At 47.4% G+C, this 11,553-nt stretch overlaps 1 protein-coding gene across 2 annotated transcripts in view; it reads left to right on the forward strand.

The window, feature by feature from the left end:
* Window positions 1–10,847, forward strand: part of CALR3 (calreticulin 3) — a 24,857-nt gene extending 14,010 nt beyond the window's left edge. Inside the window, exons 4-9 of one of the 2 annotated variants that reach the window (XM_086408626.1) lie at window positions 995–1,089; window positions 3,905–4,093; window positions 5,171–5,278; window positions 5,361–5,489; window positions 6,333–6,425; window positions 10,670–10,847. In XM_086408626.1, the coding sequence (XP_086264752.1) occupies window positions 995–1,089; window positions 3,905–4,093; window positions 5,171–5,278; window positions 5,361–5,489; window positions 6,333–6,425; window positions 10,670–10,813 (758 nt within the window). In that variant the 3' untranslated portion in view covers window positions 10,814–10,847. The remainder of the gene's footprint in view (window positions 1–994; window positions 1,090–3,904; window positions 4,094–5,170; window positions 5,279–5,360; window positions 5,490–6,332; window positions 6,426–10,669) is intronic. The other variant, XM_086408627.1, reaches the window with a different exon arrangement.
* The last annotated feature ends 706 nt before the right edge of the window (window positions 10,848–11,553 follow it).

The raw sequence follows: 11,553 nt of genomic DNA on the forward strand, positions 1-11,553 counted from the left end.
TGGGATTTTCCAGGCCAGAGTACTGGAGTGGGGTGCCATTGTCTTCTCCATAGAGTATCCTACAGAATTCCATTTCCTTGGTGACTGAAACTTGATCTCATACCAATTTAAAAATCATTAACTTTGTTGTGTTTTTTTTAAGGGTTTTTTTTTTTTAATGTGGACCACTTTTAAAGCCTTTATTGAATTTGTTACAATATTGTTTCCATTTTACATTTCTTTGTTTTTTGGCCATGGTTTTTGGCCTGATCAGGGATGGAACCAGCACTTCCTGCATTGAAAGGCAAAGTGTTAACCACTTGACCACCAGGGAAATCCCCAAATCATTAAATAGAACTTCTTACAGACTTCACCATTCAGCAGAATCTACATACTGATCCTAACGTCTCTTTTGCTTCTGATGTGGGGATATTGTTAAGAAAGAATATCTATATATGTGTATATTTTCTTGGAGCATGACAATAATAACAAATATTGAGCATTGCCATACTAAAAGCTTTACATACATTAGCCCCTTGAATTAGCTTTGTGAAGTCAAGATTAACACCCCCATTTTAGAGACTGGGACACTGAGGCGGGAGAGGCAAATATGTTATTTGCAAATACGTCTCAACATGGAAGGTGGCTGGGATCAGAGCCAGTCAGTCCAGCTCTGGAGCCCTCCTGTGGGTACAGGAGCCCTGATCAGAGCTTCCGAGGGAGGGTCTGAAGTTCAGACTGCATGTGGCGGGGACGCTTACCAGAGTGTTGTTAGACCTTCCTTTTCTTCCTCACCTGCTGGCTTACCCTTGAGTTCAAAGTGGCTGCGGTGACCATGACCTGAACTGAATGTCGCCGTCCATTTAAAAAATCTCCCTGGGGCATCTAATTATTCCCAGACACGTATGCTCCCTGTGTCTTGTGTACTGTTTCAGGAGAACGGTGGGGATATTGCTTTGGTGATGTATTACGGAAGGAATTTGAGAGCGGTTAATTTTTGTTTGTTTGTTTGTAGGACCTGATATTTGTGGATTTGACATCAAGACAGTTCATGTTATTTTACATTTCAAGAATCAGTATCATGCAAACAAGAAATCAATCAGGTGTAAGGTAAATGCTTTCCTATTAAATTGGTGATCGTGTTAACTCTTGAAAAGATGATAATGGAAGTTTGTAGAAAATAGTTTTGACCTTAAAATATTTAAGGGAACCATGGGGGTGAGCCTTGTCTCTCCTGTCCCCACTTTCCAGTTTAGCAGGCCCATTAGAGACACTTGTCCACAACTTGGATTGGATTGGGTTCTGAAGTCTTTTGGGTTTTTTTTTTTTTTTTGATGAAAAATTATTTTATTTTAAATTTACAGTTTTTTTAAACTTTTTATCTTATGTTGGGATATAGTTTAACAATGATTAACAATGTTGTGATAATTTCTGGTGGACAGCAAAGAGATTCAGCCATATGTGTGTGTGTGTGTGTGTGTGTGTATCCATTCTCCCCCAAACTCCCCTCCCACCAGAAGGGCACACTTACATCTCACCCTGAGCTGTGACACCCATTTATAATTTGCTTCATAATGGTTATAGCAGAATGGTGGCATTTCAGCCTCCATCATCATTGGGCTTCTCAGGTGGCGCTAGTGGTAAAGAACTCACCTGCCAGTGCAGGAGATGCAAGAGACTCAGGTTCGATTCCTGGGTCGGGAAGATCCTCTGGAGGAGGGCCTGGCAACCCACTTCAGTATTCTTGCCTGGAGAATCCCATGGACAGAGGAGCCTGGAGGGCTACAGTCCATGGGGTCCCAAAGAGTTGGACAGACTGAGCGACTTAGCACGCATGCACATCATTAAGGAATGAAGTATTCAGGATGAAAAATCATTCTGGAGGAATTCATCTTCCAAATACCAAAACAATTTTTTTTCTAAATATTTATTTGTTTGGCTGAACTGGGTCTTAGTTGCAGCATGTGGGATCTAGTCCCCTGACCAGAGATTGAACCCAGGCCCCCTGCTTTGGGAGCAAAGGGTCTCAGCCATTGGACCACCAGGGAAGGCCCCCAAAACATTTTAAAATGGGAATATTTCTAAAATGAATGCATACATCCTTGACGTTTTTACCCAGAGGATCCTGTGAAAATGACCCTTTAGGTCTTAGGGCCTGTTTATACTCAATGATCCTGAGCCGGGCTCCTCCAAAGAGGCAGCTTGCATTAAGTCCCTGGTGTCTGGGCCTAGAAAGAAGAAGTAGCCTCCCCAGTGTGCAGCCCCCACTTTGAAGGTTAGCACCAGGAAGTAGGGACTTGGCCCCTGAGGAATCCCTAGCACCCATAGCCTCTGGGAATCTGGGCAGGAGGCCAGTGTGTTGCAAGATGATTGACAGCAAGGAGAGGGAGCATACGTGAATGCGTGCTCAGTCGTGCCCACTCTCTGCAACCCTGTGCACTGCAGCCCGCCAAGCTCCTCTGTCCTTGGGATTCTCTAGGCAACAATACTGGAGTGGGCTGCCATGCCCTTCTCCAAGGGATCTTCCTGAGCAGGGTTCAAACCCAGGTCTCCTGCATTGCCAGCCAGCTCAAACTCTAAGCTAAGAAAGGTGAGTGGAGACAGAGGCAGGCAGAGAGCAGGGGGAGAGCATTGGAAGAATCATGCCTTCAGCTGTCAGAGCGGACCACAAGGGTTGAGGGGGACACAGAATAGACTGTAGTGCCGATTCTGGATAGAGCTATCGGCCACACAGTATGGCAGATCAGAGTGATACTGAAAAAATGTTTTTAATTGTATTTATTTACTCTTGTCCATGCGGGGTCTTCATCGCTGGGTGGGCTTTTCTCTAGGTGCGGCCAGTGGGGGCTACTCTCTCGTTGGGGTTCACGGGCTTCTCATTGCAGTGGCTTCTCTCATTGTAGAGCACAAGTTCTGGAGCACATGGGCTTCATAGTTGCGGTACTTAAGCTCAGTAGCTGCAGCTCCCGGGCTCTAGAGCACAGGCTCAATAGTTGTGGCGTACGGGCTTAGTTGTTCCACAGCATGTGGGATCTTCCTGGACCAGGGACTGAACCCATTTCTCCAGCATTGGCAGGCGGATTCTTTACCACTGAGCCACTAGGGAAGCCCCTGAAAGTGTTTGGATTTGGCTTTTAGCAGGGAGAGACTCCTCCTGGCAGGGCCTTTATGCCGGGGTGGTGGTTCTCAAACCTGAGTGGTATCAGAGACCCCGGAGGGCCTGTGAAAGTGACCAGAGGGTCGGCTGAGTTCCAACGCAGCAGATCAGGGCTGACCTGGGAATGAGCATTGCCCCTGTACCCCCAGTGACACTGACGCTGCCGGGGTATGGTGCTGGGGTCTCCTCTGCTGGTGACAGGCATGTCCTGGGAACCCCCAGCTTCCCTAGGCACCCTCCCACCCACCTTCCAATTTTCCTTTATTTTATTTATTTTTGGCCGCACTGTGTGGCTTGAAGGGATCTTAGTTCCCCAAGCAGGGTTTGAACCCATGCCCCCTGCAGTGGAAGCACAGAGTTTTTTTTGTTTTTTTAAAAAATATATTTATTTGACTGCATTGGTCTTAGTTGCATCCTTGGGATCTTTCATTGCGGCACACGGATCTCCAGTTGTGGTACCCGGGATCAGTAGCTGTGCCCCACATGGGCTTTGTCGCTCCCTCTCGTGTAGTTCCCCGACCAGGGATCAACCCTCATCCCCAGCGTTGCAAGGTGGATTCTTAACCACTGGACCACCAGGGAAGTCTCCAGACCTCCTTTATTGAATGTTAAATGCTTTCCTTATGTCCAGTCTGGGCTTTTAACCATGCCCAAGAAAGAAACCAGGCCTGCCCCAGCCAAGCTTCAGTTGTTGGACAACTCATCAGGAGAGTGTTAGGAAACATCGAGGGTCTCATTCTTTTCTTCTTCTCCCCACAAAACACGCAGGTTGATAGCTTTACACACCTCTACACTCTGGTTTTAAGACCAGACCTCACTTACGAAGTGAAAATTGATGGTCAGTCGATTGAATCCGGAAGCATCGAGTATGACTGGCAGTTAACGTCACTGAAGAAAATGGAGAAGGCATCAGCAGAGGCTGAGGGCTGGGACCAGGCTGCCAAGGACAAATCCCAGGTGTGGATTCTTCCCACACAGCTGCTAGAAGGTGTAAAGCGTAGATTGTGAGTGCCCAGGTGCCGTGCAAGTGCTGCCTGGCTGGTAGTGATGGTGCTAACAGTCAAACAAGGAGCCCTCCCTAGAGTGCATGTGCTGAGACCAGCCACACAGCTGCATACTGCACGGTATTGTGAAGGAGTTAGAAGTATTTGAGATGAAAGCAAGAAGGGTTTGTTTTCTTAACTGATATTTTAAAAATCTTTATTTATTTGGCTGCACCAGGTCTTGGGTTTCCCAGGTGCCTCAAGTGGTAAAGAATAATCCGCTGGCCACTGCAAGAGACTTGAGTTCGATCCCTGGGTTGGGAAGATCCCCTGGAGGGGAGCGTGGCAACCCACTCCAGTATTGTTGCCTGAACAATCCCATGGACAGAGGAGCCTGGTGGGCCGCAGTCAGTGGGGTTGCAGGGAGTCGGACACGACTGAGCATGCTTGCACCTGTGCCAGGCCTTAGTTGCGGCATGTGGGATCTTAGTTCCCTGACCAGGGATCAAACTGTGGCCCCTGCAATGGGAGCATGGAGTCTTAACCACTGGACCACCAGAGAAGTTCCAAACCAATGTCTTTTTCCAAAAAAAAGAAAATGCCGCAGCAACCTTTATAAAAATGATTTTCTTTTCATTCTGCATTTGAACATAGCATTTTTGAGCATCATGCTTGTAACCAGCAGCCAAGCATCCATGACTGTAACAGCTGCGTATTAGTTTCCTCTTGTTGTTCAGTCAATAAGTCTTGTCCCCCTCTTTGCGACCCCATGGACTGCAACACACCAGGCTTCTCTGTCCTCCACTACCTTCCGGAGTTTGCTCAGATTCATTTCCACTGAGTTGGTGATGCTGTCTAACCAAAAGGACCTCAAACTGCAGGCTGTGGTCGAAACCCCTGGTGAAGTTAGGAACCCCAGCACTCAGCCCTTCCACCATCAAGTTGAGGAGGAGAAAAGGGCACCCGGGGTCACAGGCCTGCCTCTGCCTCTCGGCAGATTTCCTTTCTCAAAGCTGAGAATCTAACTTTTTCCCCCTGCACGCATTTGAAGGACTGGGAGAAGCATTTTCTGGATGCCAGCGCCAGCAAGCCGAGTGACTGGAAGGGCGAACTGGACGGGGACTGGCAGGCGGCCATGCTCCAGAAGCCTCCATACCAGGTGTGTATATGGCACCATCTTCCTGCCAGTCCCCTCCCCACCCGTGTCCCCGGGGACCAGCACATATGGTTTGTTGTTGCAGGATGGCCTGAAACCTGAGGGCATAGACAAAGATGTTTGGCTCCATCAGAAGATGAAAAACAGCTATTTGACCGAATACGATCTCTCAGAATTTGAGAACATTGGTGCCGTTGGACTGGAGCTTTGGCAGGTCGCTCATTTTGTCTTTTTGCTGTTTTCTGCACTGGGTCTCTGTTGCCATGTGTGGTTCAGTAGTTGTGGTGCAGGGGCTTAGTTGCCCTGAGGTGTATGGAATCTTCCAGGACCAGCGGTCAAGCCCGTGTCCCCTGCGTTGGCAGGTGGCTTCTTAGTCGCTGGTCTGCGAGGGATGTGCAAGTCGCCGGGTTTTAAACTTGCTCTGGTTTAGTAACTCTGAACTTCACCCTGAACTCCTGCTCCTGTCGTGCACCTGGCACCCTTACCCAGACCCAAAACTTACAGCCCTAGGTAAAATGGACATCCTTCCTGTCCGCTGGACACTTCTTGTCTGCCCCCCACACCCCCTGGAAATCTGCCTGGAGCTGACCTTGTGGTGCCTATCAGCTTTAGGATAAGATTGCAGGTTCTGATGTAGTGGGTCCAGGGTGGAACCTGAGATCCTGAATCCCTAGTGATGTTGATGCTGCCCATCCATGGCTCACACTTTGCCCAGGCAGGGTCTCAATCACGGTTCTCAAACATCACTGGATGCTTGAGTCCCTGGGGAGACCGTCAAAGCCTCTGTGTCGGGTCATGCCCCAGACCTGCTAAACCAGCATCCCTGGGAGTGAGACCAGGCATCAGCAGTCTTGTCAATGTTCTCAGTGGTCCCCATACACAGCCAAGTTTGAGGACCAGTGCTCTGGAGGGAACTGACATTCCAGAAAAGGGTTTCAGCATGTGCTAATGTCGACAGCTAATCTCTGTGACAGTACTGAATAAATCACAGCAGTTTTTACTTTGTGGAAAGTTTCATTTTCCACACCAGTATCAAAGGACTTATTTTCATCCACAGGTGAGATCCGGAACCATCTTTGACAACTTCCTGATCACAGATGACGAAGAGTATGCTGAGAATTTTGGCAAGGCCACCTGGGGTGAAACCAAGGTACGATGAATACAATGAACTTTTTTTTTTTTTTTAAAGAAGACAGCCCTTTATTTATTTATGTGTGTATTTGGCTGTGCTGGGTCTTCACTGTCGGACGTTTGTTTTCTCTACTTTTGGTTGGTGAAGGCTACTCTTCGTTGCAGTGCAAAGGTTTCTCATTGCAGTGGCTTCTCTTGTTGCAGAGCACAGGTTCTAGAGCGCATGCTCAGTAGCTGAGGCACGCGGGCTTATTTGCCCCGCGGCATGTGGGATCTTCCCGAAACAGGGATTGAACCTGTGTCCCCTGCATTGGCAGGTGGATTCTTAACCACTGGACCACCAGGGAAGCCCATGAACATGATGAACTTTGCTTTTGTTATTCATTTATTTCCATACTTGAGTCTCACATATAGAAAAAGGTGCTTCACTTTTTCTATAATAAACACCCCATCCAGATCAAGATATAGAATGTCACCAGAGCTCTAGGAGCCTCCTCATGTCCCCTCCCAGCCGGCACTCATCCCCAAAGGAATGGCATTTCCACTATTCCATCACTGCAGATGGATTTGACCTCCTTTTGAAATTTGTATCAATGTAGCTACCCATTATTTATTCAGGCCATGTTGTGAGGCTCATTTGTATTTTCCCATAGAGCAGTAGCTTGTCTTTCCTTTGTGAATATTCTAGAAGCTATGCATCTGTTCTCTGTGGATACAGCTTTGGGAGACTTCCAGCTTGTGGCCTCAGGGATAAGCTGGTTCCCGTCATTCCTGTACCATCACTCCCGTACCTGTCTTTCAGTGGCCGCATGCCCAGGAGTAGACAGAGCAGTCACCAGTTCATACGCAAACGGTTTCCAGCGTGTCATCCTATTTACATTCCCTTCTGCACAGATGAGAATTTCCATGCAGGAGGGAATGCAAATCTTCGGCCATGCTAGGCGTTACTGTCAATTGCTGATGAGTCGGATTTATTGAAGGCTGACTTACATGCCATGAAATGTACAGTTCCATGAATTCTGACAAACACGTACAGTTATGAAAACACCACTAAAAATCAAGATGTAGAACAATTTTGTGTGTGTGGGTTCAGTCGTGTCTGACTCTTTGCAACCCCATGGACTGTAGCCCCAGTCTCTACTATCTGTGGGATTTCCCAGGTAAGAATACTGGAGTGGGTTGCCATTTCCTTTTCCTGGGATCTTCTCAACCCAGGGATCGAGCCTGATTTTCTTGGATCTTCTGGATTGGCAGGTGGATTCTTTACCACTGTGCCACCTGGGAAGCCCAGAACAATTTCACCACCCCCAGAAGTCTCCTTGTAGCCAAGCCCTCCCCTATGCCAGCAACTACTGATGATCTTATATCTGTCCCTATTGGATTTTTTTTTAAGTATAATTTATTAACAATGTGTTAGTTTCAGGTATACAGCAAAGTGCTCTCTCTCTCTCTATATATATATATATGTGTGTGTGTGTGTGTGTATTCTTTTTCAGATTCTTTTTTCCTTATAGGTTATTACAAGATGTTGAATATAGTTGTTCCCTGTGCTGTACAATAAGTCCTTGTTTTTATGCCCCTATAGTTTTGCCTTTTCCAGAATGTCATATAAATCGAATCATGTAGTATAGGGTCTTCTTTTTTTGTCTTTTTCTTTTTTGACCTCACTGTGCGGCACGTGGAATCTTAGTTCCCTGACCAGGGATTGAACCTGTGCCCTCTGCACTGGGAGCATGGAGTCTTAACCACCGGAGGCATGGAGTCTTTCTGAGTCTGCTTTCCACACCAAGTGCAGTGTCTCCAAGATTTCTCCATGTTGCTGGGGTTTCATCAGTACCTTGTTTCTCCATCTCACTGAGAAGTTTATTTGCTCACCAGCTAATGGACATTTGGGTTGTTTCCAGTTTTTCACAGTATGATCAAAGCTGTGAACAATTTCGTATATAGTTTGTGTGTGTGTGTAGATAAGCGCTTTTATTTCTTTTGGTTAAAATCCAGGATGGGGTTTGCTGAGCTGCATGATGTGTCTTTAACTCTATGAGAAACTGCCAGACTGTTTCCCGAGGGGCCGCACTGTTCTGCGCTTCCTCCAGTCTCCCCAGCACTGGGGAGCGTGGGTTTCTATAGGTGTGTCGGGGGTATCTCGCTCTAGTTTTGTGTGTATTTCTTGGATGAGGAATGGACGTGGGCACTGTTTCATGGCTTTTGTGGCCATTTGGATATCCTCATTTGTGAAATACCTGTGTTCTTAAATTAAAAAAAAAAAAAATCTTTTGGCCCCACTGCATGGCATGAGGAATCTTATTTCCCCAACCAGGGATCAAACCCAGCCCCCCTGCACTGGCAATCCAGAGTCTTCACCACCGGGGAAGTCCGAAATACCTGTGTGTTAAGATGTAATACCTGTGTGTTAAGATGTAATACCTGTGTGTTAAGATGTAAGTTTTGTTGTTAGTCAGGTATGGCAGGACTCCCAGACCAGGAAGTGGGCACCATCAAAAAAAGATAGTTTGTTTTACTAACAGATCCTGAGAGGAGGGGCCACGCCAGGCCACACGGCCATATGGGGAAGCACCAGGTTTGGTCAGGAGGCAGAGGGAAAGGGTGGAAGATGTGAGCAAAAAACTTTGGTTTGGTCTCTGCAGGAAGGAGTAGATGAAGCAGGATAAACAGGCTTAGGATTGGCTAGTTTAAAGAATTTCTGTGGGCCCTGGGGCACTAGTTCTCTAGCACCTGGCAATGGGATAATTCAGATGAGATATCAGCCCTGAATATAAAAAGCCCAGTAGTTGAGGTGGTTAGGGATGTGAGCTCTGGATGTAGCTTGCATATGAAAGGAGTTCTTTCAGGCATTGACTCTAAGACTCAGTCCCCTTGGAAGGGCCATCCATCCATCCCTGGGTCAGCAGAGCCCCACACGTCAGAGCAATAGAAACATGTCATGTCCATCACCCTGGGACCAGCTGCAAAGTGGGTGCTTAAACTTTTAACATTTCATGGCATTTCGGGGGGAAACTTCCCCTTCACTGATGAAAGGTGGTTATCACTAAGGGATTTTTCTTATGAGCCATTTCTTCTTGAATCTGATTTCTGCCGCAAAGGCTTACTAAACTCTTTTCGGCAATGACTTCGGGAACCTCTTTGACGTATCTGCACTCAGTCCTGGACTTTCTTTTAATTACCAAAGTTTGGATTTTCTCATTTAGGCTCTGAGGCCTCTTCTCATTTCTCCCTTACTGGTCAGCTGGTTGAAAGACAGACCCAGGTGCTCTGGGAATGGAAGAAGCAGAGGGTATTTATTTCCTGGGGCTGCCATAACAATATCACCACAAACTCGCTGGCTTAAAACATCACAGATGGGAACTTCCCTGGCGGTCCAGTGGTTAAGACTCTGAGCTTCCACTGTAAGGGGGGTGAGTTTGATCCCTGGTCAAGGAACAAAGATCCCTCATGCCATGAAGCTGGTCAAAAACAAAAAGGTCCATGGCAAATGTATTCTCCCAAATTCTGGAGGCCAAAAGTCCAAAATCAATATCAGTGGGCTGAAATCAGGGCATCAGCAGGGCTTTGCTCCCTCCACAGGTTCTAGGGGAGAACCCTTATTTCATTTCTTGCAGCTTCTGAAGGATCCTGGTGCTCCTTGGTTTGTGGCCACATCCTTCCAATCTTTGCTTCCATCTTCACATGGCCATCTCCTCTTCTGTCTCTGTGTCAAATCTCCCTCTGCCCCTCTCCTATGAGAACACTGTGATAGAATTTAGGGCCCACCTGGTAAGCCAGTAGAATTTCCTTATCTCAGCATGCTTAATTTAATCACATCTGGAAAGCTCTTTCCCCCTACATAGTGTGTGTGCGTGCTAAATCGTTTCAATTGTGTCCAACTCTTTTCAACCCTGTGGACCGTAGCCCACCAGGTTCCTCTGTCCATGGGATTCTCCAGGCAAGAATACTGGAGTGAGTTGCCATGCCCTCCTCCAGGGAATCTTCCCCATCCAGGGATCAAACCCATATCTCTTTCATATGCTGGATTGGCAGGTGGGCTCTTGACCACTGGCGCCACCTGGGAAGCGCTCTCCTACTCCATTTAAGGTTACATTTCCAGGTTCCAGGAATGAGGACTTGAATATCCTAGGGGGGGCTTCTTTTTCAGACCCCAGCTGGTGTGGAGGCTTCCAGGAGGCAGAGGCAGGCTGTATGCTGACACCCAGTCAGCCCTCAGAAAGCCTAATCCCCGGCCACCGGGTTCTTTGTTTTTTTCCCCAGGGCCCAGAAAAGGAGATGGATGCCATACAGGCCAAGGAAGAAGTGAAGAAGGCCCAGGAGGAAGATGAGGACGACATGTTGATGGGCAGGTTCAGTGGGCGAGAAAATAGCTTCAAAGGATTCCACAGAAGGAACGAGTTTTAGTCATCCCCACCCCAGATAAAGATGACTGGAAAAACCTTGTTTCTTTACTTTATTCTACCTTTAAAAGTGTCATTGTCTAGTTTTCTTTGAAAAATGTTCCTATTTTTCTCCGTGGGGTGGGTATGGTTCTCCCTGAGCAGTCTCCTCTCCCCTCCCCTCCCCTCCCCTCCCCACAGGTCCCCCTTGTTCCAACCTCCCCCAATCCTGGTACCCAGAAACATTTCCTCTGGACAAACCCAAGTGCTGGAGGAAGCCCGAGGCCAGTGAGACTCTGGCCCAAAACACCACACCCTCTTCTTAATCCCCCTCAAATGTTTTATTAAAAAAAGGTAGTAAAACTTACTTTGAGAAAGGAGAAATGATGCTTTATTGCTTTGGGTTGTAAATTACTGGGGCTTCCCTGATAGCTCAGTTGGTACAGGAGACCCTGGTTTGATTCCTGGGTTGGGAAGATCTGCTGGAGAAGGGGTAGGCTATCCACTCCATTATTCTTGGACTTCCCTTGTGGCTCAGCTGGTAAAGAATCCACCTGCAATGCGGGAGACCTGGGTTTGATCCCTGGGTTGGGAAGATCCTAATAACGTGGGAAACTTTTCCAGTATGGGCTCTTTATGCAGCACCCTTGGTCTGGAAAGGTTTTGCATGCCTCCCTTGCATGCTGGTTATTCCAGAGAACCCAGGCCTTGTGTATAGACGTTTAACATTCCATAAAGAAGGTGACGCTTTTCCCCCCACTCTGT

The sequence above is a fragment of the Bos grunniens genome, chromosome 7, assembly GCF_055505025.1.
Source record: "Bos grunniens cultivar Pamir isolate PY7600 chromosome 7, Bosgru_T2T1.0, whole genome shotgun sequence".
Classification (NCBI taxonomy): Eukaryota; Metazoa; Chordata; class Mammalia; order Artiodactyla; family Bovidae; genus Bos; species Bos grunniens.